This window comes from Oreochromis aureus, linkage group 2, assembly GCF_013358895.1.
Source record: "Oreochromis aureus strain Israel breed Guangdong linkage group 2, ZZ_aureus, whole genome shotgun sequence".
NCBI classification, from domain to species: Eukaryota; Metazoa; Chordata; class Actinopteri; order Cichliformes; family Cichlidae; genus Oreochromis; species Oreochromis aureus.
Window position 1 is genome coordinate 2992591 of NC_052943.1, and position 27599 is coordinate 3020189.

The following is a 27599-nucleotide window of genomic DNA, read 5'->3' on the forward strand; positions in this document are numbered from 1 at the left end:
AAGGAGCGTCCAGTGACCAAGCCATGACTGGCAGCCACACAGTCATATAGCAGTTTTGGTTTTAGCATCTGGATTTTCTGCTTGTTGGATCAATATATTTGTTGTTATTCTTGGTTTTGTAGCCTGCTGGGGATAGAGCAGACAGGTAAGGATGGGGATATTTTTGCGGAACTTCGCTTCTGATGGATTAAAGATTGTGTTGAGGATGCAGAGCTGCCTGTTGCTTGTCTAAATTAAGCTAGAAGCATATGACACACAATCACAGCATGGAGGAACTTGTGCAACCCAGCTTGCATTTCATTTAGCATTTTGGTAGAGACATCCAGAAAGTTTTGCAAAAGTGGGAGTCCAGCATGTGTGGTATGCTTCGAACCGGATTCAAAGAAAAGAGAAAGTAAAAGTCAAGTTAATCAGATAATCAAATGGTGTAATTCATTTGGTCCATGGCCAATGGGATCCTGATACTGCATGCTACTGATACTACAGGCAGTACTGGAGTGACTGAGTTTGCAGTCAGAAGGAAGAGGACAGCTGGGATGATCTGTCTGAAGTTATTTATAATTTATATGCTGTGTCATGTGCTATCTAGCTATATTTCATTGACAATAGTAACCTCAACGCGCTATTATTCTAACTACCAACCTATGTAGCTACGTAGCTTTCTACCTACCTGCTTATCTAATAACCTACCCTTCTACTTGCCTATCCATCTGTTGATCTACCTGCTTACTTTCCCCTCGCTGCCTTCAGCTACCAGTGACACCACCAAAGATTCTTTGTAGTTACTGTTACAAAATGGCGTCTATCAAAAGAGAACATCCTGTTGCACATCTTTAAATGAGCAAAATGCTAATCTTTGAAAAGTATATAGGCAAACCCAAGGACATTGGTGCAAACTATCCACATTGGATATCCAGTGCAGCAAATGAAGAGGGGAATTTAAAGGGTATAAATAAAAAAGGAACTGTGTCAGTTATATGTCCTGCAGTGTGAGGCAACATAAGACATACCTGCCAAATTTGAGCTCTGTGTGTGTACAAGCCTGGCATGCCTGTGTGACACTGTGTTCAGCCACTGGGTTCTGGTTGGCCAAAAGAGAGATCAGGTGACCCAGTCTGTGCTAAATTGGTCCTGTGCACAGCCAAGCTGAGGAGGTAGGAGAATTGGAGAGTCATAGGTTGAGGGCTAGGAGGGTTTCTGGAGTGATGCAATTGAAAAAATTCAAAATGTGATGTGTCTTTGTCATCAGTAGTCCCTTTACAAAGAGTTGGCCTTTGAAATCGCGTCTCGATTAAAAAATTAAGCTGCAACAGACATTTGAATCTCAAACTGGAGCCTATACATTCATTTGCATGAATAAAGTTGTCTTGTTATACAGAGAATACTTATTCAGGATAAGTCACAGAAAATTACACTGTTGTGCAAAAGTCTTAAGCCACCCCTCATGGCTGTATATTTTGCTAGGAAAGTGGATAATTTTGCTTCCTTAAGAACAGGTTCTTCACAGTCACCCTTCCACTTCCTCCATTTCTAAAGAGGCTTATCAGTGAAAACTGAAAGTTACGATTCTTTTCTCAGGTCCTGTGTCAGGTCTTTTTTTCAGTAAGTCTGTTATGTTTAAATACGGCTCTGGTTAGTATTCCAGTCTCAGGTATACAACAATTGGCTGATTGTTGGGCATTTCTCTCTAATGCTGTAGGGTGTTTACCTTACAATAGAAAGTGTCTTGATTAAACTGGTTTATAAAGTTAAGCTGAAAAAAATTTACTTTCTGTTGAATTCTAATTAGCAAGTGTTAGCATGCTAACCTGCCACACCGCTAGAAACCCGCTACAGTGTTCCCGCTACCTCGGAACTTGATGTCATAACTTGTAATTTGTTTTGGTTCTTTGCAAGATAGAGACATTTAGGTATCACTAGCAATACAGCATAATTTTTTAAAACACATTAGTACAGATTAAAAGTTTACAGTTTTACTACCGCTTACGTTCAGCGCTACCACCTTGGTTTGCTAACTCGGGGTATGTTGGTCTGCTCTTTCCGAGTAGGAAATCTGAATTCCATAAAAAATTTCCAACTGGGAACTTCAAATTTCTGAATTCTGACTTATTTTGTAACACACCAAAACAACCATTATTACCAATAATAGCATTTATCTTAAATTACTACTGTATCTGAACAGTCTCAGAGAATTGCCGGCGTGAACCAAGGTTTGTGCTGTTAGAGAAGATATAATTTAATTCATTGTCATATCCTGCTGCTATGACAAAACATCATACCATATACAGTATAAACTGACACTAATGTAATGCTACTTTTATCATTATAGCTGAGTAAAGCAACAGTGTGTACCTTTTTGTATCTTTTCTCTTTACTGGTGTGGTCTTGGTCTGGTCACAGAGATGTATGGTACATACGTCATATGGGTCATATAGAAAACGTTTAACAATATGTATGTGTTTGTGCATTTTGCTTAGCCTGTTATAAACCTCCTACATTCAGTAGCTAATATATTACTCTAGATTTTTGGAGGGCACTTTTCAAAGCCCACAGGTTTATATAAAGGTTGCTGTGTTAGCTAATTTGGACACGGTCCACTTCATTCTGGATTTCTGCTCTAATGTGCCACTCCTGTCCACAGCTGAGAGCTGCTAGTGGCTGAAAGCTTCATGATGTTGTGTACAGCCAGGGCTGCAATGAGGGATCTGTTTAAATGAGCAAAGCTGACTGTTTCTTCCTGTTTCCAGTTTGTCAGAATCTGCTCGTCGACTGCAGGACAGCTCGGTTTTCTTTGATGACTGTAAATGACACATCTAAACATGCTGCTAGTGTATAAAATAGATATTTATGCTAATAACACAGGCAGGAGGATACTTTTATGGCACCTATTAACTATCACCACTCACCGTGTTTAATAGCAAATCAAATGACAAACAGCCATCACCATGACTCATCTCCAAAGGGTGCCTTTCTCCTGTCAGGTGAGAACAGGTGCACTGGAAATGCACTTACTGGAATATTGAACTCACACAGAGTGCAGCCATCTTCCTCTTTCCCCATGTAACAGAATCAGTGGGCTCAACATGCTGTTAAAAATACCAGCCATGATTCTTCATTGACACATCAATGAGCAACACAGAGTCGTGTGCCATACGCATTAGCAAGCCATATCGACAAATTACATGCAAATGTTCAGAGTAGCAGTCTGCAGCAATAGGGACCTACGATTGGTCTAAAGTTGTGTGAATTTATATATGCATTATACTGTATTAATGCTTCTCACCACACAGACAAATATAGCCCTGCAGGCAGGTGAGTGTGGAGATATTTGTGGTAGGACAATGTGTTTCTTAGACCGTAGATCCAAAAACAGGTTGAAGCTAGAGGCAGAACTGTGAGGGGCTGATATACACTCACTTATGACAGAAGCAGAGCAGGCTCGAACGTGAACTCGGGTATAAATGTGTGAGTGAAACAGCAAAAAAAGAAGAATCAATTTGCAAGTTATGGTTTTGTGGTTCTTTTAGATTTGGTGTGTCTTTCTTTGTTCTTTAGATCCTTTGTGTACAGTACAGCAATTACGTCAAATGACTTTGAAACAAAAAAATATTCCAGTCACTGTATTCAGAGGCTCTGGTGTTGGGGCCCACTGAACTCCTGGCTAGCTGGGCCTAATTCTACCATGTTTTACTGGGTATGGCTTCAGGGAAACAGGAGGTCTGAGATGGGTAGCATCTTTCCTCTTTGAGGCTGCTAAAGGCCAACTGGCAATAAGCTTCTGGACAATCTAGTGATGATGTTTGGATTCATGTTTTAGCATCTTCTGTCAGTTTGGACGTCCTTTCGTCTCACTTTAAACTTTAGGCACTTAGAAAAACTTAATAATCTGAAGGCATGACAGTCGACATGGGACACCCAGGGAGGGAGGGTATACTGAGAAGACACCAGCAAGTTGCATTATGGGAAATTTAGGGTCTAATGCTGCTCAGTCTTCACCTACACTAAAGCAAAAAGGATGCCACTGTCGCCAATGTCTTTGATTTGCCTCTCATCGGATAATATGAACGTTAGATCCTTGTTTGGGACATCACTGAACTTGGCTGCCACTGCTTGTGTGCCTCTGTCCATCTGTTGCTTGCCAGGTAGCGGATTTGTTGCACTGCATGAATGTGTCCTGTTGTCACTGCCACAAATTCTGTAGTTATGTAAGAGAGACAATTGATACAAAGGGTTTAGCAACAGTTGCTGTTGTATCAGCAGTGGGCTTTAGTACGCGCACACACAGCTGTTTGGAGCGATTATGTGAGGGGAAAACTGGATGTACACACGGATGTCATACATGCCTTAGTTGTTTCTTCTTTCTTAAGCTGTGATCCTCTCATTTAGACACTGTTTAGGCTGTGTTTATGTGACTGCTGTGACCCCCATGTAGCACAAATAGTACAAATAGTAAGCCAACTCAGATTTATCGTTGTAGATTAAATGCATAAATTAAATGCATAAATCTAGAGTAAAGGGGAGTTTTCTTTACCTCTGCGACTTCGACATGGAGACGCTTTGATTTATCGCAGCTCAGACAGTCTGTGCAGCGCTTAGGAGGTGGCAAAGTTTAATTTAGCCCAGAAACCTGAACCTCAGGAGGCTCCTTCTCTGAAACCAAGACAGACCTCCCAAGGCTGGCAGGCTGAGATCTGAGGGAGTCTTTTGGGTGTAAGTCTCCTTCTACCTTCAGTTAGCTCTGATATGGCCATGCTGCTGCCAAACACAGTGATGGAGAAACAGTAACCTGGTACACGAGTGATTTGGTGCCCTGTTTGAGGAATCCAGTATGTGAGCTCAAGCGTTTAAGCTTATTTGTTTCCATGTGTAACTTTGAGTCTGCATAAGCGTGTGTGACCATTCATTTGTTTGGGGATGATAAATAATAATACAAAACATTACTGTGTCTGTATATCACCACCTGAAAGAAACAACAGATCAATAGAAATGCATGTAATCAAGCTTGAATTTAGCTGTATTAAATATAACTGCTGAAGGTTTCTTCCTGTTAAAAGGGAGTTTTTCCTTCCCACTCTTTGCCAAGCTCTTCCTCAGAGGGGATTGTCTGATGCTGGGTTTTCTCTTTAGGGTCTTTCCCTTACAATATAATTTGCGTTGAGGCAAATGTGGCTGTAAAATTAAAATTGAATTCAAGGCAAACAACGTGTTGTGTGTTAATTACCGTACTTTCTGGACAATAGAGCGCACCTGTAAATAAGCTGCATCTGCTCTATTTTTAAAAACATTTTAAAAAAAGATATACAAGCCGCACCCGGCTATAAGCCGCAGATATCTATGATGAAAAATTAGATATTTACTGCATGTACAGAACGATTTTGTACTGTAAATGTACATGTGTGTACTTGAACAGATTCTTTCCGAACAATGCCTTTTAACACGGCAGCAACTTTGCTGATTAAAACAGAACAGAACTAAGAGGAAAAAACCGCTATTTATTTACCTTCATTTTTCCTGTATTTGAAACCACAAGTCACTTTAATCATCTTCGCTGAAACCCATGAAGTCCCACCTTTGAAATCTTCAATATTCATTTCGCGGGCGATTGTTTTGGCTTTCAGTCGGATCTGTACAGTGGATACACCTCGGCCACCTGCTCTCTGTGTGTTCACCCATTCCTCCAGGACATTTTCAAGTTCAGGCCACCTGCTTTTATGTCCTCTGAAAGCTTTTCTCGACTTTTGGCATTGCATGAGCTCTTCCCGCTGCCGCCTCCAGCGTCTCACCATAGACTCATTGACGTTAAGCTTGCGTGCAGCAGCGCGGTTTCCCTCCTGGATAGCAAGATCGATGGCCTTCAACTTAAAACTTGCATCATACGAACTTCTTCGTGTGGTTTCCATGATGAAGGGGCGAGGATTTGAAAATAACTACCAGTTGGTAATTTATTGTGCGTGTTCTATCTGCTAAAGAAAAAGTAGCGTATTCTTCTTTGCATTGATTTTTCATCTATCTTGTTTTTTATTCTAATTCTGGTTAGAGTGCCCCTAGTGGTGGAAGAAAAATCCACAGAATAGCCGCACCTTTGTATAAGCCTCATGGCTCAAAACCTAGGAAAAAAGTAGCGGCTTATGGTCCAGAAAATACGGTAGTTGTGAAATCCTGTTTTGAAGCTTTGAGTTCAGAATCTTTTTTGTTGTTGATACAGTATCATAAATGAGGGGTGGAGGTGACCATGCAACGGGCAGCACTGCACACTCGTTTTAGTAACTCGTCAGTTACAAAGTAGCTCTGTCCTGCCTTATTATCTGTTTTACTATCATTTGAACAAAACGTCTTCTTGTTGCAGTAAGATAATTCTCCCCATTCTGGCCATTTGGAAGAATGCAGATTTAATCTTTTTTATACAGTCTATAAATTAAACCTGTCTAAACATTCACTAGATGTGAAATCTCATAATTACATAGGCTTTGTGCATGTTCACTGATCCAAACGTGACGTACAGTCCTGCCAAGATGATGTTTTAATCAACACCCGACTCTGTGTCTTTTTAAACAGGGGCTCAACCAGCTTTGATCTCAAGCATTTGTCTGAGCTGTTTTCTGGCCAAGGATGCTCTCAAAACTTTTAAGATTTTACTGATACCAGTGCCAGCATCAGTTTTGTTTATAGGCCTACATGTTCAGCATTAATCCAAAAAAGTGTTACTTATTTGATGGATGACAAAAAAAAACAGAAAGACAGTAGAAAGAGGCTTACAATCCGGCAAATAATTATTTGATCTGTGGCTGAATTTTTAAGTCTGCTCACTTACAAGGAAATGAATAGTTTTTCAATTTTATGCTTGTTTCAATTTCATGGAAAGAGACAGGCTATCGACCAAAGACAGAAAGAAGTATTTCATCCCCTAAAATGCAGTCAGAACAGGCTCCCACAGATTGGCTCAATCAACCTACCAGTCGATCAGTTACACATTCGCTTGATCTCAACTCGTATGTATAGAGCACACCCGTCCACATAATCAGTTTCTTCCATTCCAACCTCTCCATCACCACGGGCAACATCAGAGAGCTGCCAAAGGATGTCAAGGACAAGGCTGTAGACCTGCACAAGGCTGGAATGGACTAAAAGACCATCAGTGTGCTCTAATGGATTGAAATCTTGCGATGCACACAAAGTCATCCTGCTCAAGAAGGCACATGTACAGGTCTGTTTTAAGTTTGCCAGTGAACATATAAATGATTCAGTGAAGGGTTTGAACCTGTTTTTCTGCTAATGGTACAGGACAGCTTGACTACACTAAGCCTAAGCCCCATTAAGGGGCCAATGGATGGAGCAATGAACCATAAAATCCTGGACCAGACCCTTCTTCCCACAGCCAGAACACTGAAGATGGGTCATGGATGGGTCTTCCAGCCTGATACGGACCCAAAACATACCGCCATGGAAACAAAGGAGTAGCTACAGAAGAAGCACATTAATTTCATGGAGTGGCTGAGTCTGTCTCCAGAGCTCAGTCTGACAGAAAATCTATGGAGGAACCTGAAGCTTTGAGTTGCTGAGCAGCAGCCAAGAAATTTAAAGGATTTAGAGCGTTTCTGTAAAGAGGAGTGGACCAAAATCCCTCCTGAGATGTGTGCAAACCTGCTGAACAGCTACATGAAACACCTCACCACTGTGCTCACCAACAAGGGTTTCTAAGCCAAGTATTAAGTCATGGTTATTAAACGAAATGAAACTACCTTCAAATTAGAGACTATTCACACCTTTGTGAGTAAACTCACAAATTCAGCACAGACACGTGTGCAGAAGCAAACAAAAATGTAACCCTGTTTCGAACTGTTGGAAAAAACATTGAATTAATATGATTTAATGAGTTGGAATCTAATTCTTGATTAAATCTTATTAGTGGCTAAAAGCCTGTGCACGTGATTTGTAAAATGAAATGTATGTGTTCAGTCATACCCGCAGACACTCATTTCTACAACACTGCAGCAGAGCATGTTTGAGAGTCTCCCTTTGTCTTTGCAGGACCTCTGTCACTGCATCCTGGAACATGGAACAGTAAGTTAGACACTGACACACACGTTTCCTTTTCATGAACCATAAGTAATACTTGACTCAATTTAAACTAATTTTATCCTAAATCTTTACTCTAAATTTCTAATGATTGTAAGATCATTATTACTTTTTGTCCTTAACAATAAGGAAAGAAAACCCACAGTGTGACTCTGTATAGACACTTATGTCTTCACAACCCGACGAAGCGTCCAAACACAGATTTATTCATTTCATTATTGGTGCTTAGAGTCCAGAAGGTGCAGAAGAAGACAAGCACCATGTCTCTGACCATCTCCTCCTCCTCTGCTGCTGCATCCTCCACTCGTGAGCTCTCCTCCTGCTCCTCCACCGTCTCCTCCTCCTCCTCCACTCTCCTCAGTCAGAGACACTCCAGCCTGGTGCAGCCGCTGTGTGTCAGCCCTCAAAGGGTAATTGCAGCCAATTAAAATGAGTCATTTCACCCCATTCGATAAAACACGCGAGTATGTTTCGTTATGGGGATAAACTGGTTAAATAGGTAAATGTCATTTTAATGTCCTGTAATGTTGCGACCTTTTTGTAAATAAATAAATAGATATGCCAAATGATTTTCAAACAAATTAGGTGAATGGTATTATTCCATTTGCCCAGACTCAGAGTCCCATCTACAACCAGCAGCATTCAGGCAGCGGAGTGGCTCCCACATTTGTTAAGGTAAAATAAATGTGCATTTGTGTATTTGTTCATGGAAGTGCACAAAGAAAATCAGAAACCATACTCATATGAACCTGTTGTCATACCTTCTCTTGATCATGGTCATCATTGCTCCCTCTGCCAGTGTCTCCACGACATGTCTACGGTGAAGGGTCAGCTGGTGGTCCTGGAGTGCAGACTGAGGGGGACTCCGCCCCTGCAGGTTATGTGGTACAGAGAGGATGAGCAAATACTGGACTCCGATGATTTTAGGATACTCCGCAAGAGTGAGTGTGTTTGTTTTCTACTTAACTTAAACTAAGCTATGAACTAAATCTAGATGTGAAAAAGAAAACATGTTATGTAACTAAAATAAAAATTAAAAACTAAACTTTAGGGGAAAAAAAGGAAATGTTCTTAGTTTTAGTATCTGTTAGTACAGTTCGCCTGATGAGGTGTTGATGGATGTGTTTAAAGAGACTTGGGTGCCTTCAACACTGCTTTCAAGAATTTCTGTGTTTTCATACTTCCTCTGATTTTCCTAAATCGTGGTTCTAACATGTGCCCTCTATACCATTATAAGAGATAGTAATTAAAACTAGACAGCGAAAATTTCTGAAGAAATTTTGAGTTTGCCTATGCTACTGCCAGAAGACATCAGGATCTACATGACTGAAGCAAAGAACTGCTGAGTTTTAAACAGAGTCATCAGTCACCTGCAGTCATTAGTACACAGCTGTGAGGACCGGTTACTATACGGTCTTTAAGTGATGACGTGATGAATCCTGCTTCCGGGCCCAAAGTAGTCTGCATTTAATAAGGCTGTTGTGTTTTTAACATGTTTTAATGCTTTGTATCTTGTTCTATTTAATCTCAACAAGCCCCTAAAACCAGTCAGTGATCCCTGTCGGCCTCTCTTGGTTTTTATTACCACTGTTCATTTTAAAGCTCAGTTTTTAAACCTTCCGATGTAACTACAGCCCAGCCCATGCAGCAGTATATTAATGACTAACCTGGTATTGTGGATGGATTATCTCAGTTGTTCTCCTGACTGAAGTTTGGTCCGTTTACAGCATCCTGCCATGCGATTGCATTTGTCCCTAACCATCGGGAACCCTCACGTTAACTTTTATCCAGTGGAAAAAAGTTAGCGTTCATCCTCCAGCTTCACTGTGTTTATGTTATGCTAACATAGCTGTGTCGCTAGCGATCACGTAGCACATCATTATATACCAGCTAGCCCAACTTCAGTAACCCTACAAACGTCACTGCTGTTTAGTTTCCTGTCTTCATTTATGTTGGAAGTGATAGCAGAGCTGTACGTCTTAATTTGTTACTTAAATCCCTCAGTCAGAACTTGATATATTATATTTAGATGGAAGCTAGCGAGCTAACTTCCTGCTAACTTCTAACTCAGTTAAATGTAATAAATCCTGTTTTCATGGATGCCTGGATGTTAAACTTAATTGTTACACCTGGTAAAGCAGCAACACTGATCATTTTATTAAAGATGAAAGAATTTAGACAGTTTTCAACTCTCAGTAAAGCTGCAGTGATCATTTGACCTTGGGACCTGCAGCAGCGTTTGGGCCCGGACATGGCTAATGATGTCAGATTTAAAGACCAGATAGTAACTCCTGTGAGTGGCGGGGGGGGGGGTGATGAAACACACACTCTTCTGCACCTTGGGGTCAGACACACGGGGCAAACACGATTTAAGCTCTGAAACACGTTTTCCTAGAGGCAGTGGCGGTCCTAGCCTGTTTCGCGCCCTGGGCGAACACTCCCTCTGCCCCACCCACCCACAAAACATATTAAGGATTGTACATTAACATAAAACTGTTGTACACACACACACATATGAAGAGAGAGAGACTATGCATAGTATGCAAACTGCTAACAAACAGCCATCATAATTCGTCATACAATGAGAACAGGAAAAATCAACAATTGATAATGAATAATTAATATTAAAATCTGTAACATAATGTATTGTTTGGAGTTTAGTCTGTTACTGTTGCTATTTTTACCATTTCTTCTTGGAGCAACTGTAACCCACATAATTTCCTTAGGGATTAATAAAGTATTCTGATTCTGATTGTTTCAGGATGACCTGCCATTATCCAATGACACATCTGCTTACCTGTATCTTTTGCTCGTTTCTCCTCCTCTTCTTTTCTCTTTTTTCTAAACTGAGGACCTGATGGCTTTGAACTTTTCTTGTCCATCTTCCATTGGTTTTAATGTTGCACTCCAGTATGAACACCCATCCCTCATCCCGAGGATCGCCACAACATAACCTAATAGACCTACACCTTAGTTCACAGATTCACTTTGTCTAAGGTTTATTTCTGAGATTTCACACAACCCAGGATTCAAATCATGAATACATAATGGGCTTGGATTTACAACATTATGAATGAAATGTACTCTATTTGGAAGCAGCAGCCCACCCTCCCCTTTCGACGGGTTGTGTGTGAGACTTTAAATCGTCAAACTGTAAATTATTAATTGTTATTGATCCCTTTACCCCGAGTCCTAAAGTGTATATTTATTTTCTTACTCTTCTTATATTTATTGTTTGTTTACTTGCACTGCTGTAACTGGAGCCTCGTCATCTCGTCTCTATATATGCTGGACTGTATGTAGCGGAGAAGACAAAGTTTACTTTGACTTCAGCAGCGAGCAGGCGCACTGAGGGCTCTCGCGCTCACTTTTCATGTATAGAAAAACATCGGTGCAAATTATAAGTCTGTCTTATAATGTCTGGTGTTTTCGTGTTTGTTGGTTTGTTTTAATTTTGTTTTATTTTGCGAGTTGGTTATTAGATGCTGATGCTGCTCCAGCCGGTCAGAATCCCCCGCCACCCCGCCCTCTCCTCCCTGTGCCGCAAGCAGCAGGCACACCTCGCAAACGGAGGGCGCCCTTACACTGTAAAATCTAATTAGTTCCCAGAACTCAAAAAAATTATGGAAACTCGTTGCCTCAAAAAAATTGAGTAAAGCTTAGCTAAAAATGACTAAGTTAGGACAACTTATTTACTTTGAGTACTCTGTACAAGCTCATTTGTTCCCAGAACTCAAAAAAATTGGATCAAGTTTACGTAAGATGACCAAGTTAGGGCAACTTACTCATTTTGAGTACACTGTACAGCCTTGTTAGTTCCCAGAACTCAAAAAAATTATGGAAACTCGTTGCCTCAAAAAAACTAAGTAAAGCTTACTTAAGATGACTGTTAGGACAACTTATTCATTGCAAGTCTGCAGTATTAACAATAACTTGATATTTCTGACTGTACAATACTGATTGTTTACCTACTGACAAACATGTTAAGTTCAACTAAATGAAAAAACAATTTGTGGTAACCTGAATATGATTAAAATAATTAACAACACTTTTTGTAATGATGTTAAAATGAGCCCAACTTTTATTTTCAAACACAACAAAGTATAACAGCCAACATACTGGACACTGTTCTGCTGAACAACAAACAATTATATTGCCATCACTGTTATAATCTTACAATGAAACAAAGTCTCAGATTTAATTATTCTGAAAATAAGTTTAGGTCTGCCACAGTTTGTTTTGTACTTACATTACTTATATAATCAAAATAAAATATTTATTGTTCTGTCACAAGTGCAGTCTCTAATTTAAACAACACATTTGTTTTCCATTCCAACACAGCAGCTGGAATGTTGTATTATTTTAAGGATGGCTTGTTTCCAGTCCAGGCATTACTGCCTGAATGACTGTCATGGATCGAGGTGATCCAAATGTAGGTGCAGAAGAAAGTCTTTAACTTCCCTTAAGTACAGTGGCAGTGGATGTGGGTTGGAGATGCAATGAGCTTGAACCTGCAGGCGACCATCTTCACTGACCACACCATCTGTGACGGAGGACTCATCTCTCCTGGTGTCCTGCAAGCAAACAATCATATTTTTTGGAACATGAACTTAATTGCTTTCTTAAAACATTTTTTTCTGCATTTGGTATAAAACAGACTCCAATTTAGACGATCTCAGGCCCCTCCCACCGGAGAGGTGACTTTCAATGTCCCAAATTGTCAGTCTGGATAGCCCTGACCACCACCCAACACACAATAATGTCATGAAAGCATCATTTTAAAAAGGGCTTTGCAAACATGGCCAATAACTTTCATTCTAATGATGTGCAAAATGATTTTGGGCACAAAACAGATTTTGCTGTTAGAAAACTTGCAGACTTCACTATATACAGTGTAGACCCTCTAAACTAAGTTTGGGGATGTGATCTTTCAAGAAATGCAGACCAAACTGTTGTTGTTTTTTTACTTGCACAGCATGTCTTGTAGAATTAACTGTGGTCACCAGCAACAGCACAGTGCAGTCATATCTCAAGTCTAATAACAGAAGACAGGAAAAGATCAGTAAAGAAACAACTTCCCCAAACCAAAGCACAAATAAAACAATAAGTAAAACAGGCTGATCTAAAGTATGATTAAAGTTCAGCCTGATTAATATAAATGTCACTGACAGTTGCTAATATATTGGAAAACCAAAATACTTACTGATGTCTTTCTGTCCAACAGCAGGAGTGCTGGTCCGAGCCTCAAAGACAGTAAGAAGCAAGCAGAGGGAGAAAAAACAGAACATTTTTCAAACTGATTTGATCCTTAATGGCTGTGCAATCATTGTAACATAGAGTTTGCTTATGTTCTTAAATAAAGGCTAGATTTGACATTAATAGATGCTACAGATGTTCTAAAGCTGCCACAAAGCATGACAAAAAAAATAGACGTCTCCGAAAACGTCTGAGCATTTTTGCAAATATGTGATGTCTTGATAAATCGAGCAGATATTTGAAATTTACACAGCTACATTCTCGCCTGAAAACATCTTAAAAGTTTATTTTGTGACCCAGAAAAAGTAATAAGTTTTTCAGCGGCGCTCCTCCGCCATTGCCGGCGCTTACAAGTGCGCACAGGCTCCGACAACCGTGGCCGACAAATGCGATCCTCCTTTTCCCCAGACTACCCTTTCTGGGTCACAAAATAACCTTTTACGATATTTTCAGGCGACAATGTAGCTATGTAATGCTCAAATATCTACTTAATTTATCAAAATATCACATATTTGCAAAAGTGCTTCCACGTTTTTGGAGCTCTGTTATCCACCCCCCACATCCCACACCTACCCCACCCCTAATGGCTGCACCTCCCGAAGAATTTTGTCTGGGCTCTTATCTCACTTATTTATTTCAAACAATCAACAGAAAATTTCACCACATAGTTTTATGTAAGGTTTTTAAGGCTGTGGTGTTAATTTTTAAGTAACATGAGCCCAGCGGCAGCAGCAACGCTAGGCTAACACTAACTAGCTAGCAAGATTTTAAACCTGGTGCTAAACTAAGAGAAGCCACAAAATCAGTTTGAATAAGAGTAAACATTTACTCACCAAGTCAGTGTATCAGGTAAAGATCCACAGCAATGACAACAATAATATCTTGAGCTGGCGCTTCTCCAGGTTTGCTCAACATAGTCCATAAAAATGCACCGTGAACATGCGGACTGATCCGAGAGGGAGGAGGACGGTAGTCACGTGGCATTTTCAAACCACATCTTTCATCCTTCCGCTCTGAGAAGCAAAACTTCCAGCTTACTTAGTTTTTCTAAGTTAAGACAACTCAAATAAATGGAGTTTATCAGCGTTTTTGCATAAAAAGTACTGGTAACTTATTTAAATTGAGTTCTAATAACAAATTGATAAAAATTGAGTTCAGCCTATTTAATATTTTTAATTAAACACAATATTACATTTTACAGCAGGGGTGGGCGCCGAGGGCCGGTGTCCCTGCAGGTTTTACATGTGTCCTTGAACCAACACAGCTGATTTAAATGGCTAAATTATCTCCTCAGCATGTCCTGATGTTCTCCAGAGGCCTGGTAACGAACTAATCATGTGATTCAGGTGTGTTAACCCAAGGTGAGATCTAAAACCTGCAGGGACACCAGCCCTCGGGGCCTGGAATTGCCCACCCCTGTTTTACAGTGTACTCCCCGCAAATGGGCGATAGAAACCCGATCGGTGCCTATGCCATTCCCAGTATGCGCTGGCTGCCGTCGGGGCAGCATCAGTACGAGCAATTTTTTTTTTTTTTTTTTTTTTTGCCGATGCCCGTGACGCCGCCCCGCACCACCATGCTGCCCCGGGCAACCGCCCGTATCTAAAACCGCTACTGCCTAGAGGAAACTATAAGTTGTATCGCAAAAATTCCTTCACTGTGACTGAAAGCCACTTCCAGTCTACAAAATATTAAATTTTCATATCTTTAGAGTTTATTATATTGATGTGGTGACAGTGTAAAGACCCCCCAATTTTAAATTTGAGCCGAGATTTGGGAGCCGTTTTAAATGGGCCTCTATGGGGGACAGACAGGGAGGAGGCTGCGCTTTGATGAGAAAACCATTACTCCTATCTCAGTGAGGATGACACTGAATGAAAGAGGGCAAATAGAGCTACATTTTGATATAGCTACGTTTTATTAGACATGTAGGGCAAAAGGTTTGAGTAGGAAAGAAAGAGATTTCTTTTTTAATTATGCTCCGCACTCTGGTTTTAGAGTAGGTCACATGACCATTCAGTGGCTGGAAAATTTCATGAAAAATCACAATTTTCAAAAAATTTAAACTGCTCTTGTGAAATAACTGTAAAAGACATGAAAACATGGCTTTAGTCAATAAAAGTCCAAAATCTTGTGACCTGTATAAAGTTTGAATGATGTTCCTGCGATAAACTATTGCCAGTAGGGTTCCAAAGTGGCTTGGGTTCGTGCCTTTTTTTTCAGATGCATTCCCATTCAAATGAATGGGAGACTCTCTAGATCACAATGTCATCTGCAAAAATCAGGTATATCATGGCCTCCAAACCAAATAATCCCAGGCAAACAGATTGTTGATAACGAGCTGGCTAAGATGGCACAATGGCTTTTAGCCATTTTTCATTGTGAAGGAAAAAAGATTTCAAACTTGCATCTATGTTCTCCCCAATAGTATTAAGTACAAATAAGGCTTTCATGAAAACATTGAATAAAAATGATACATATTTGCTCAATTAGGCTTAAATAGAAGACAGAGTGATACTAAATGAAGAGCAATTTGTAAATTGTAAGAGTCTCTTCTAAGAGAACAGAGAAAGAGCCAAAGAGCAAATACATTAAAGTTAATTTAAAGATTTAAAGTTACAGACATGCAACTAAAGTGGGCTACAGAACAACCTTAAAACCACAGATACAGATAAGGACACACTGTCTCATTAAAGTAGCATATTCTCCAAACCTTTTGATAACAATCTAATAATCAAACCGTACAAAGCTCTAAATTGTTTCACAATTTCTTTTTTTTAATCAGCAAATTATATTAATTAAAGCTCATGCTAAGAACAGTTTCCAACCTAGTTCAAGAAAATGAAGAAAATCTCCATTAATCGTATAATCAACCATACAAAGAAAATGGAAAAACAATATAGAATGCACTGATGCATGCTCAGTTATCCAGGTAAGTAAATCCCAAAAGGTTGAATCTGTTCATCTGGACGTAGCGTTTTCAGTGGGAGAAAAGTTCTCCTTCAGTCACTTGGATGAGTGACGAAACATTTCTCCCAATGAAAATGCCATGTCGAGATGAACAGATTCAACCCTTTGGAATATAGAATGCAAATGATGGTTGATAAATAGCTGGGTATGGAATATGACCACTGGTTAATTGAGGCTAATTCATAGGCAGTCGCCTCAAGGAAATTTATATTGCATGGTAAAGACCCTACAATATAAAAGAAAACCCCAACAATCTAACGATCCCCTGTGAGCAAGCACTTGGCGACAGTGGGAAGGAAAAACTCCCTTTTAACAGGAAGAAACCTTCAGAAGAACCAGGCTCAGAAAGGGGCAGTCATCTTCCGCGACCGGTTGGGGCATAGACAGTATAAAACATGAAAAGAGCTTGTTCGTTGGAAACATGAAGCAATACAGAAGAACCCTAAGTGTACATTCGGTCTGAAGTCTACCAGATGGCAACAGCTAGCCTGATGCAAACCTCTAGAAATCTATAGGAAAACCGCTTTCTTTCTTCATCCACCCCACCTTATCACATCTGGTTTTTGCAATCAAGATGGCAACAGTAATAATGCTCATCTTGATGCTACAAAATGGGACTTCAGAGACCAATGGATGATGTTACTGTAGCTATATCAATATTTTATACCAGGGGTCCCCAATCCCAGTCCACGAGGGCCGGTGTCCCTGCAGGTTTTAGATTTCACCCTGGGTCAACACACCTGAATCACATGATTAGTTCATTACCAGGCCTCTGGAGAACTTCAAGACATGTTGAGAAGTTAATTTATCCATTTAAATCAGCTGTGATGGATCAAGGACACATCTAAAACCTGCAGGGACACCGGCCCTCGTGGACTGGGATTGGGGACCCCTGGTCTATATTCTATACTGTCTATGGGGGTTGAGGGGAAAGAGTTGTAGTGGTGTCTGTGAAGGTTCTCAGTCATCCAGGTCATCGTAGTCAAAGGAGTTTGCAAAGAAAACAGCGTCTGGACTTCTTTAAGTTGCTTGAAGACGTTTCACCTCTCATCTGAGAAGCTTCTTCAGTTCTAAGGTCAAATGGCCGAGAGTCCCAGATTTAAACTCAGTGGGAGTATCCCCAAGGAGGGACAAAGGACCCCTGGTGATCCTCTAATCACATGCGCCCAGGTGTGAAAGCGGGTGTGGGACCTAATCAGCCAGGGTTTCGGGTGAGCCCATTGTGAAACCTGGCCCCACCTTGTCATGTGAATTCCTGAGGTCAGATGGCCCAAGATGTGAGTGGGCGTTAAGGCGTCTGGGGAGGGAACTCAAAACTGGATTATAGATGGCAGACAGTTGGTGTCGTAAACCACCGCCTCTGTTCAAAGATGGTCGCTCACAGTGGACATAGATGGCCTCTTTCACTCCTCTTTCAAACCATCTGTCCTCTCTGTCCAAAATGTGAACATTGGTATCCTCGAAAGAGTGACCTTTATCCTTAAGATGCAGATGGACTGCTGAGTCTTGTCCTGTGGAGGTGGCTCTTCTATGTTGTGCCATGCGCTTGTGAAGTGGCTGTTTGGTCTCGCCAATGTAGAGGTCTGGGCATTCCTCGCTGCACTGTACAGCATACACCACGTTGTTAAGTCTGTGTTTTGGAGTTTTGTCTTTCGGGTGAACCAGTTTGTGTCTGAGTGTGTTGCTGGGTCTGAAGTACACTGGGATGTCGTGCTTGGAGAAAACTCTCCTGAGTTTCTCTGATACACCCGCTACATAGGGGATGACAACGTTGTTGCGTCTGTCTTTCTTATCCTCCCTCGCTGGTGTCTGGTCTTCTTTTCTGTGCCTCTTTGCTGACTTTATGAACGCCCAGTTCGGATAACCGCATGTTTTCAATGCTTCCTTTACATGTGTGTGTTCCTTCTTTTTCCCTTCAGGCTTAGAGGGAACTGTCTTCCCTGGTGAACTTGACACAAGAAGTAGAATCCTTCACTGCGCACATTAACGCTGTGGATAAAAACATCAAGTTCACCAGGGAAGACACAAAGGACAACTGCTTGCCTTTCCTGGACTGCGCTGTGCACCTTGAAGAGAATGGCAACCTCAACATTGAAGTTTACCGGAAGCCCACACACACAGACCAGTACCTCCTCTTTGACTCCCATCACCCTCTGGAACACAAACTTGGAGTAATTAGGACCCTACACCACCGGGCAGAACATGTTCCCTCTAAGCCTGAAGGGAAAAAGAAGGAACACACACATGTAAAGGAAGCATTGAAAACATGCGGTTATCCGAACTGGGCGTTCATAAAGTCAGCAAAGAGGCACAGAAAAGAAGATCAGACACCAGCGAGGGAGGATAAGAAAGACAGACGCAACAACGTTGTCATCCCCTATGTAGCCGGTGTATCAGAGAAACTCAGGAGAGTTTTCTCCAAGCACGACATCCCAGTGTACTTCAGACCCAGCAACACACTCAGACACAAACTGGTTCACCCGAAAGACAAAACTCCAAAACACAGACTTAACAACGTGGTGTATGCTGTACAGTGCAGCGAGGAATGCCCAGACCTCTACATTGGAGAGACCAAACAGCCACTTGTTGTGCGCATGGCACAACATAGAAGAGCCACCTCCACAGGACAAGACTCAGCAGTCCATCTGCATCTTAAGGATAAAGGTCACTCTTTCGAGGATGCCAATGTTCACATTTTGGACAGAGAGGACAGATGGTTTGAAAGAGGAGTGAAAGAGGCCATCTATGTCCACTGTGAGCGACCATCTTTGAACAGAGGCGGTGGTTTACGACACCAACTGTCTGCCGTCTATAATCCAGTTTTGAGTTCCCTCCCCATACGCCTTAACGCCCACTCACATTCTGGGCCATCTGACCTCAGGAATTCACATGACAAGGTGGGGCCAGGTTTCACAATGGGCTCACCCGAAACCCTGGCTGATTAGGTCCCACACCCGCTTTCACACCTGGGCGCATGTGATTAGAGGATCACCAGGGGGTCCTTTGTCCCTCTTTGGGGGGGATACTCCCACTGAGTTTAAATCTGGGACTCTCGGCCATTTGACCTTAGAACTGAAGAAGCTTCTCGGATGAGAGGTGAAACGTCTTCAAGCAGTTGTAGTGGTGTATAGAAATGGGAAGTCGAAAGATGTGAGTGGAGAAGAAATGCTCAGTTCCCAAGCAGCCTGAGCCTTACTGCAAACTGCCTTTCAGTAATAGGCCTAGTTGTAGTGAGAAAGAGCAAAATGCAAGGCAGCACCTCGGAGCCATGTTATCCATCCCCCTTGATCCTCTTCCTTCACCGCCCTGTCTGTCTGTTCTTGTGGAGTTTCCATGTGAGATGAACTTTTTGTGGTATTGTCCTTATTTTTTTCCTCTAGGTCTGTATTTTTGCTTGTTTTGATCCTCTCTCCCTTTTCAATTGACTCATTAGATTTAGGTGTGAGCTGAGGTTCACATTTATCAAGCTGTATTCTGTTATTGTCAGCTTCAGAGGATTTGAGTTCTTGCAGAATACATTTGAGCTCCTTAACTTTTTCCTGAACAGCAATGTTTTTTGCTTCGATTTCTTGCTTCAGGCCTTGGTTTTGACTGCTCAGACACTCATTTTCCTGCTTTATCTCACCATACAGTTCCTTAAATTCTTTGAAATTTTGCAGGGTTTCGTTTGCCTCATGGATGTCATTTTGGAGGGCCTGGATTTGCTGTTTCATTTCATCCTTTTCCTTTTGAAAATTTTCCTTCAGCTCACACATGCTCTGTATTGCAGCATCATTTTGTAATCTGAACGCCTGGTTGTCCTTTTGGAGATCTTCAACTTTTTGCTGCAATGTCAGCTTCTCCATTTCATACTCTTCATGCCTATGGTGCATTTTTTCTTGCAGAGCCTCTTCATTTTGTCTCACTTCCTTCTGACAATCAGCCAACTTTTTGTTAAGCTCCTGGACTTCCAGTTCCAGAGCTTTGTTATATTGCCTAATTCTATTTTTGTCATCTTCAGAGCTTTTGAGTTGTTCCAGAATAGATAGAAGCTCTTGAGCTTGTTCTTGAAGAGCACTGTTCTTGGCTTCAACTTCTTCCTTTAGATCCTGATTATGTTTTTTGAAACATTCATTTTCCTGCTTCATCATACAATAGTTTATCTCAAGTGCTCTGAAATTCTTCATTATTGTTTCTGCCTGAAGATCAAAGTGAGGAGCCAGGATTTCATGACGCATTTGATCTTTTTCCTGCTGAAAGTTGCTTTGCAGCTCACATGTGCTTTCATTTGCATCATGATTTTTCAGGCATTTTGACATCTTTTCTGTTTTCACGCCATCGAGCAAGCAAGCTACACCCTTGCTCAGCTGGTCAAGATACTCTTTGAATTCTTTACGGTAATCTTCAGAGCTTTTAAGTTGCGCCAGGGCATTTTTCAATTCTTGATCTTTTTGTTCACAAGCATTCTCCTTTGCTTCAACTTGTTGTCTCAAAGCTTGATTTTCAAAGTGCAAATGGGAAATGCAATAGTTCAAGTCTAAATTCTCCGAGCCAAGCTTCTCATTTTCTAGCTGTAGTTCCCTTTTTTTCTTGTTTTTAGAAAACTCATAATCTTTGAGAAGCACATCAATGCTTTTTTGGAGGTTTTTGTTCTCATCTTTTAATTCCTTGACTTGCTGAACAAGGTTTTCATTATCTTCAATCACGTCGCTGGGAATGGAGGAAGACGCAGCCATTTTTGTAATTTAAGTTCAGTGAGAACTAAATGGACACAGGGTTTGGGTTACAATATAGTGTTAAGATCAAATGAGTCCTATTTATAGATTTCAGATCAAAGGAATCCTTTTTAAAGACTTCAGATCAAAGGAATCCTAATAGAATGTGATGAGTAATGATGATGTCACAATGAACACGTGATGTTAGATAATTTTTCCAAAGATTCTTTCTTTCATCATCAGTAGTTCTCATCACACCGATTTATGTTCAAGATGTCTCCTTTCCCATAAGTTTGATTATAATTACTACTATAACGCTTTTAAATTTGCGTACAGCGTCATCATAACAGCTTTGACTGGCAGCTGCAGTCACGGAGAAACTTGCGTATCTCTGTTCGAAAATAGCAGATAGAGCGGGACGCTGAGAGGAGCTCCAGCTTTAAGTTACAAAACCACGACCGACTGTTTTAACCTGACAGCCTGAGTGTTCTTCAGTAAACTGGACTACTCGACAGAAGGATCCGAGGCCCCGCCGGTAAGTTAAACGTGTTTGTAAGCTAATCCGTAACTAACGTTCTCAGCTAGGTCCTGAGACCTAGCTAGCTTAAGCTGGGCATACACTCAGTGTTGCCAACTTAGCGACTTTGTCGCTATATTTAGCGAGTTTTCAGACCGCCTTAGCGACTTTTTTTCTAAAAAGCGACTAGCGACAAATCTGGCGACTTTTTCTGGTGTTATTGGAAACTTATTTATGACGACTTTTTGACGTGAAAGCGCGTATTGCTTTTACTCTCAACAAGCAGCGGGTGCTGCCGTGGGCACCTCGCCCGTTCCAAAGCGCTCACGGGTGGAGGATAGTCGTCCTACAGCTGCTATCAGGGCAGGAGATGTTCACACCTATGCGTCCAAACTGCAAATGAATCACGCATGAGTGAAGCCGCTGCTCCCGCACTGACTGTAACGCAGTCAGTTCTTCTTTTACTCTTATGCTGTTTTGTGGATCACAAGGTTTAAAACTACTTATAAACACACACACACACACACACACACAAAGTAACTCCACCAGAGTCACTTTTGCCGGTCCAAGCCCGGGTGAAGGAGCAGGGTTGGAATTGTGACATTAAAAAACAATAATTACTAAAAGAAATTTAATTTGTAGTTCTAAATAAATTCTAACTGCATTTAGGACGTTTTTTACTCACTTTATGTCTCTTCCACGATGTTATTTCTCTCTCCACCAACGTAGGTTACAATTACATTAGCATGACCAATTATGCAAATTAGGCGATGACGTCATTTAGCGACTTCTAGCGACTTTTAGTACAGCCAATAGCGATTTTCCTTACTGAGGAGTTGGCAACACTGCATACACTGTGCGATTTTTTTTTTCCAGTCGTGTTATTCAGCTTCTGCTCAAACTGCACGATTGACTCGCAGGGGTTATAAGTTCGCAGGTCACGATGTAGGGTCTCACACTATACGGCCCGATGCTCTGATGCGACCTTAGTGCTCACACTGTGCGTCCATAAAAATGAAGGTTATAACAGAAAGTCTGTCGCTCGCTCTCCCTCTCTGTCTTTCACTCACACAGACACGCACACCACCACCATCAACTTTGCTAAATTGCTAATGAAAAACATTGATCAGGCAGCTGTGATTGAGCAGCAATGTAAATCCAACTATTTTCACGGTTGTTGTGGTCGTGATAATTTTGTGAGGCCACATCGGAAAGGCTCGGATGAGCTTTCCAAAGTTCTACAAGTGCTTGTGTCCAGATCACACGCTGCACCACCGTGCTACTAGTGATGCGCGAATCATGAACGAATCGTTCAATACTTGAGAACCACTTTACTGACTCATGAATCATGATTCACAAGCCCAACTGACTCACTGACTCATCCCTGTTGCTGTTAGCAGCAATATATCTAGCTTATAATTAAAATTGTGGAGAAAAACACAGCATCCAGTATCTTAACAAAAACATTTCTGCTCTGAACTGGAAGAAAAAACCCTGAGTAGAAGCTCACATCAAGACAATAGCTCCTCGTTCACAGTAGCATCGCTCTGCTAACATGCTAACAGCACATTTGAGCTACTCACCCCCTCCTTTCCTGTGCTGAATCATAGAGCGAGCGAATCACTCAGGACTCACTAACCCCCCTCCCTCCTGTGCTGAATCATAGAGCGAACGAATCACTGGCTGTGTCCCAAAACATCGGCTGCATCCTTCAGAGGACCCGGCCTTCGCGGTCTACATGGGCCGGGTCCTTCGAAGACCGAGAAGGCCGGAAGTGCGAGGCTGTGAAATGGGACGGTCTAGCCTTCAGATTTGCGTCACTGCTGTGTCGGTGGAGTTTAATAAACTCGGCCGTCTGCTCCTTGCTATCTAAAATATAACAGGACACTGCCGTAAAAAATGTAAGAGAAGAACTTCAGATCCTGAGTGTGTGAGGACAGGGAACGATCAGCTTTATTTCAGATTTGACAGAAACTTTATATTTGAGTTTGTGATGGTTCTGTTCTCTTTGTGATTACAGGAGCTGCCCTCAGATTCAGACCTCAGCGCCACCCAGTGACAGCAGACAGATCATTCAACATGTTCACATGTTAACTGCAAAATTAACTGATGAAAACAGTACAAAGGTTAAAGTACCACATGTGCTTTCAGTGAAAGCTGCAGCTGTTTTATTGATAAAGTTAAAGACAAAAAGTCAAATGGATTAATCACCCATGTATCGGTGTCACTATATAGTCTCGGTCGTTGTGTCCTTGGGCAAGACACTTCACCCGTTGCCTACTGGTGGTGGTCAGAGGGCCCGGTGCCGCCAGTGTCCGGCAGCCTCGCCTCTGTCAGTGCGCCCCAGGGCAGCTGTGGCTACAATGTAGCTTGCCATCACCAGTGTGTGAATGTGTGTGTGTGTGAATGAATGTAGTGTAAAGCGCTTTGGGGTCCATAGGGACTAAGTAAAGTGCTATACAAATACAGGCCATTTATATATATCAGCATTAACAGGACCTCAGTTTGGTGTTTCAGAAAGCTGCTGATCTCAGACCTGCACAGTTTCTGTTATAAACACTTGATGTACTCAGCTGCATGAAGAGCACATGAGATTTTCTCTGACACAATTAAATAAAACCTGATGAAGGTCAAAGGTCATCACTTGTATGTTGAACTAAAAACTTGTGATCTGGATTTCTTTCACTGTTTTTTGCCAATAGTGTGTTATTTACCATAAAGTAATTCAGAGTCATTCATACCAGAATAACCAGAGAGGATCATATATTTTTAAATGTATAACTTTCTACACGACTAAATATAATATCTTTATGTAAAAGACCGGAGCCTCTGAGGATTATCCAAATATTTATAACATTATACAAAGCAAAGGTCTCCATCACAGTGTTCATGAAATGCTGGGTTTATCATTCTTCTGGGGCGGGCCTACGGAGGAGCTCTGAAGATTTCCTTGTGAGGGAGCTGCTGGTGAAGATCATGAGTCCTCCTTGATCCTTGCAATGAATTTTAGTCCAAAGTCTTGTGACCCATATGAAGTTTAAATGAAGTATTGCCGAGCGATAGGGTTCCAAAGTGACCTGGGTTGGTGCCTTTTTTTTCGGGTGCTTTCCTATTCAAATGAATTAGGAAAAATTCTGAAGTTTTTTGGAAATTCGCAGAAACCATGCAACATCGCTACCAAAAGTCATAGCTCACCATTCCCAATCGAGCCACATGAAATGATATAACATGTGGGGGTTGTTTCCAAGCTGTGGGGGTTGTTTCAAAGCTGCGGGGGTGAGCTTCGTAGGAACATTTCACACATGATCAGATCTTTCACAGCAGAAGAAATTTCAGGCTGGAGCTGGGAAGAATAAATAATAATAAGAAGTGCGCTGTTGCATAGGCAACCTTAATAATCTTTTTTTTTTTTTTTTTTTTTTAAAAGACTGAAACTAGTAGAAACTAAATGAAACATTTTCAAACAATAAAAATTAAACTGACATAGGAAAAGCTACTCTGGAAACTATGCAACTAAACTGAATACAAAAAAATCAAAATCAAAGCTAATTAGAAAATACTAAACTATAATAACTGGTTTGGATGAAAGATTAAGCAGAAATACACTCCTCCATCTCACCTCTGAAGAGTGTGTAAAGATCCACACCCTGCACTGAAAACACCTTTTTATCGCACAGTTAACAGCTCACAGCGGGTCAGGTTAGAGGCGCTTAGATGTTTTCTATCCGAAGCAGAATTCAATATATACAACTCTGAAAATATTATTACCGTGTAAGTTCTCCAGAAATGATCTCATCTCTTTCCTTATTTTTCCAGAGGCCAGTTCTGCATCAGTGCCGGGTGAGTACCTGATGTTAATTACATTCAAACTCAAAGAGAAGCGGTTTCCCAAAAGTGTCAAACCTACTCGACATTTTAAGATACAAAAAAAAAAAAAAAAAGAAGTCTCTGAAATTACTACAAGTGATGTTTCCTGGTTGTTATTTTAATTTTCTTTGTTTTGTTTTGTTTTTTTCATTTTTACTCATGACTGGGAAATGTGGATGAGTAGAAGTTGTTGGCTTGAGTAAGAGTGAGAACGCTCAGCACTTCAGCACACTGGCGGCTCCAAGTGGATTAAAGATGTAAATGCTGGAGAAATATTTTTCATTTTCACAATCAGCGCTCATTACGCAGCTGTTTAGTTACTTATGTGTCGAGAGAATGCATGTTCACCCTTACAGTTGAATAACTTTCTAAAGCCTGTAAGATCAGAGATGTGAAACATGTGGCCCAGGATGGTTTATGGTATTGAGTTTAAAGAGGGATAAAACTGCAAAGAAGAAGGCAAATTGTATTAAGCCTTGTGCTTCCTGGTGCTTGTGTTACAAGTTGCTAAGCATGGATCACATGACCAGAGTCAATGAACTATTAATTTGAGCCTCATATCTGAATCATCAGTTTTTAAGTCTTCTTAATGGTAAAGTCATTACCCAAGGTCTCCTGTACTGATCGAAGTGAGGTAGTTAAACCAAAGAGGCGTCTTACAATAGCAGCAGCTCTCTGTGATGAGAGTGGAAAAGTTCTTTCCACTAATAGAAAGTGAAACACTGAGAGTTTTACATGTTGTTATACAACAGTGCTACTGGTCTAAGACCATAGAAGGCCTCCATCTTTAATAGATATAGTCCATTTGATTTGATAATAGGGGTGTGTTTCTATAACAACCAGTAGCAGTGCGTCTTTGATCATGTGTGAAAATGCAGCCCTGGCGTCTTGATTACCGATGCTGTGTTAACCCCTGCAGAGGAGCTGTGTACGCTGGTGATCACTGAGGCCTTTCCTGAAGACTCGGGCCTGTTTAAGTGTGTGGTCCACAACACCTTCGGCACAGTCTCCTGCTCGGCCATGCTGGAAGTTTATGACGGTGGGAAGTTCATTTGTACGTACCACAATTTTGTCCAGTTAAATGTTCACAGAGTGACTCTGTTACTTTACACCCCACATGCAGACCTGGACGAGCAGTTGGAGGCCGAGGCCATTCATCAGGAAGCTGTTTCTATTAGACAAGATAAAGAGGCCATGTTCCAACAAGAGACTTTGTCCTCCAGAGCAAGCAGCGGAGACTTTCCTCCAGGGCTGTCAGACAGTATGAACCTCCCTCCTCCTGAATGGCCTGACAGTGCTCTAGAAGATGACATCCCTGTTGCAGAGTGAGTGCATGATGGTCTCATGAACATCCAACAGTATCTACAGTGCAGTGCAGTGCTTTTGCATATTTATCACACATTTCAGATCATCAAAGAAACGTAAATATTAGACAAGGATAACCTGAGTAAATACAAAATGCACTTACTTTTTCTGTGTGAACAAATAATTGCTCCCTGAAGCTAATAAAAGCTTGTGCCACTACTGACAGCAAAAACTGCAATCAAGCTTTTGTGATAACTCACAATGAGTCTCACTGAGGATACGTTTTGGCCCACTCTTCTATGCAGAGTTATTTTAATTTGGCTACATGGGAGGGTGTTTGATGATGAATGGACTGTTTAAGCTCATCTTGAAGTTCAAGGTACAAACTGACATCCAGACGTTCTCCTTCAGGATTTTCTGGTAGAGAGCAGAACTTATGGTTGCATCAATTACAGCAAGTCTGAAAAGCAGCAGAGCAGCCCCAGACCATCTCACCGTGTTTGACTGTTGGATCATCATTTTATGAAATGCTGTGTTAGATTTATTCCAGATGTAACGGAACTCACACTTTTGCAAAAAAGTTTATTCTACTGAATATTTTCTAAAAGTCCCATCAAGATGGGTTTGTTTGTTTTTTTTCCAAGTGGGAGATGAGCCTTTGTGTTCTTTAGATGTTGTTCTGGTTTCTTTTGAGCCCTCCTGGATGCATCGTTGATGCGCTCTTGGAATAACAAGTAGGCCAGCTAATCCAGGGAAAGGTACACCACTATTCCAAGTCTTCTCCATTTGTGGATAATGGCTCTCATTGTGGTTTGCTGCAGTCCCACAATCTTAGAAATGGCCTTTTAACCATTTTCATGCAAATATTCAAAAACTTAAGAAATCAGGAAGTGGGTAAACACTTTTCACAGCAC

The 27599-nt window shown here is 41.2% G+C and overlaps 2 protein-coding genes across 2 annotated transcripts; one reads left to right on the forward strand and one right to left on the reverse strand.

Annotated features, from left to right (window-relative positions):
• LOC120441184 (palladin-like) lies at positions 1-27169 on the forward strand. The gene is made up of 9 exons (XM_039615288.1): positions 1-145; positions 8029-8061; positions 8306-8486; positions 8689-8751; positions 8876-9017; positions 25330-25353; positions 26300-26419; positions 26504-26705; positions 27097-27169. The coding sequence occupies exons 2-9, from the start codon at positions 8054-8056 to the stop codon at positions 27107-27109; spliced, it is 753 nt and encodes a 250-aa protein (XP_039471222.1). The 5' UTR covers positions 1-145; positions 8029-8053; the 3' UTR covers positions 27110-27169.
• LOC120441182 (ERC protein 2-like) lies at positions 19419-21615 on the reverse strand. The gene has a single exon (XM_039615279.1). It carries the CDS (start codon positions 21015-21017, stop codon positions 19524-19526), a length of 1494 nt encoding a protein of 497 aa, XP_039471213.1. The 5' UTR covers positions 21018-21615; the 3' UTR covers positions 19419-19523.
• Positions 27170-27599: the final 430 nt, after the last annotated feature.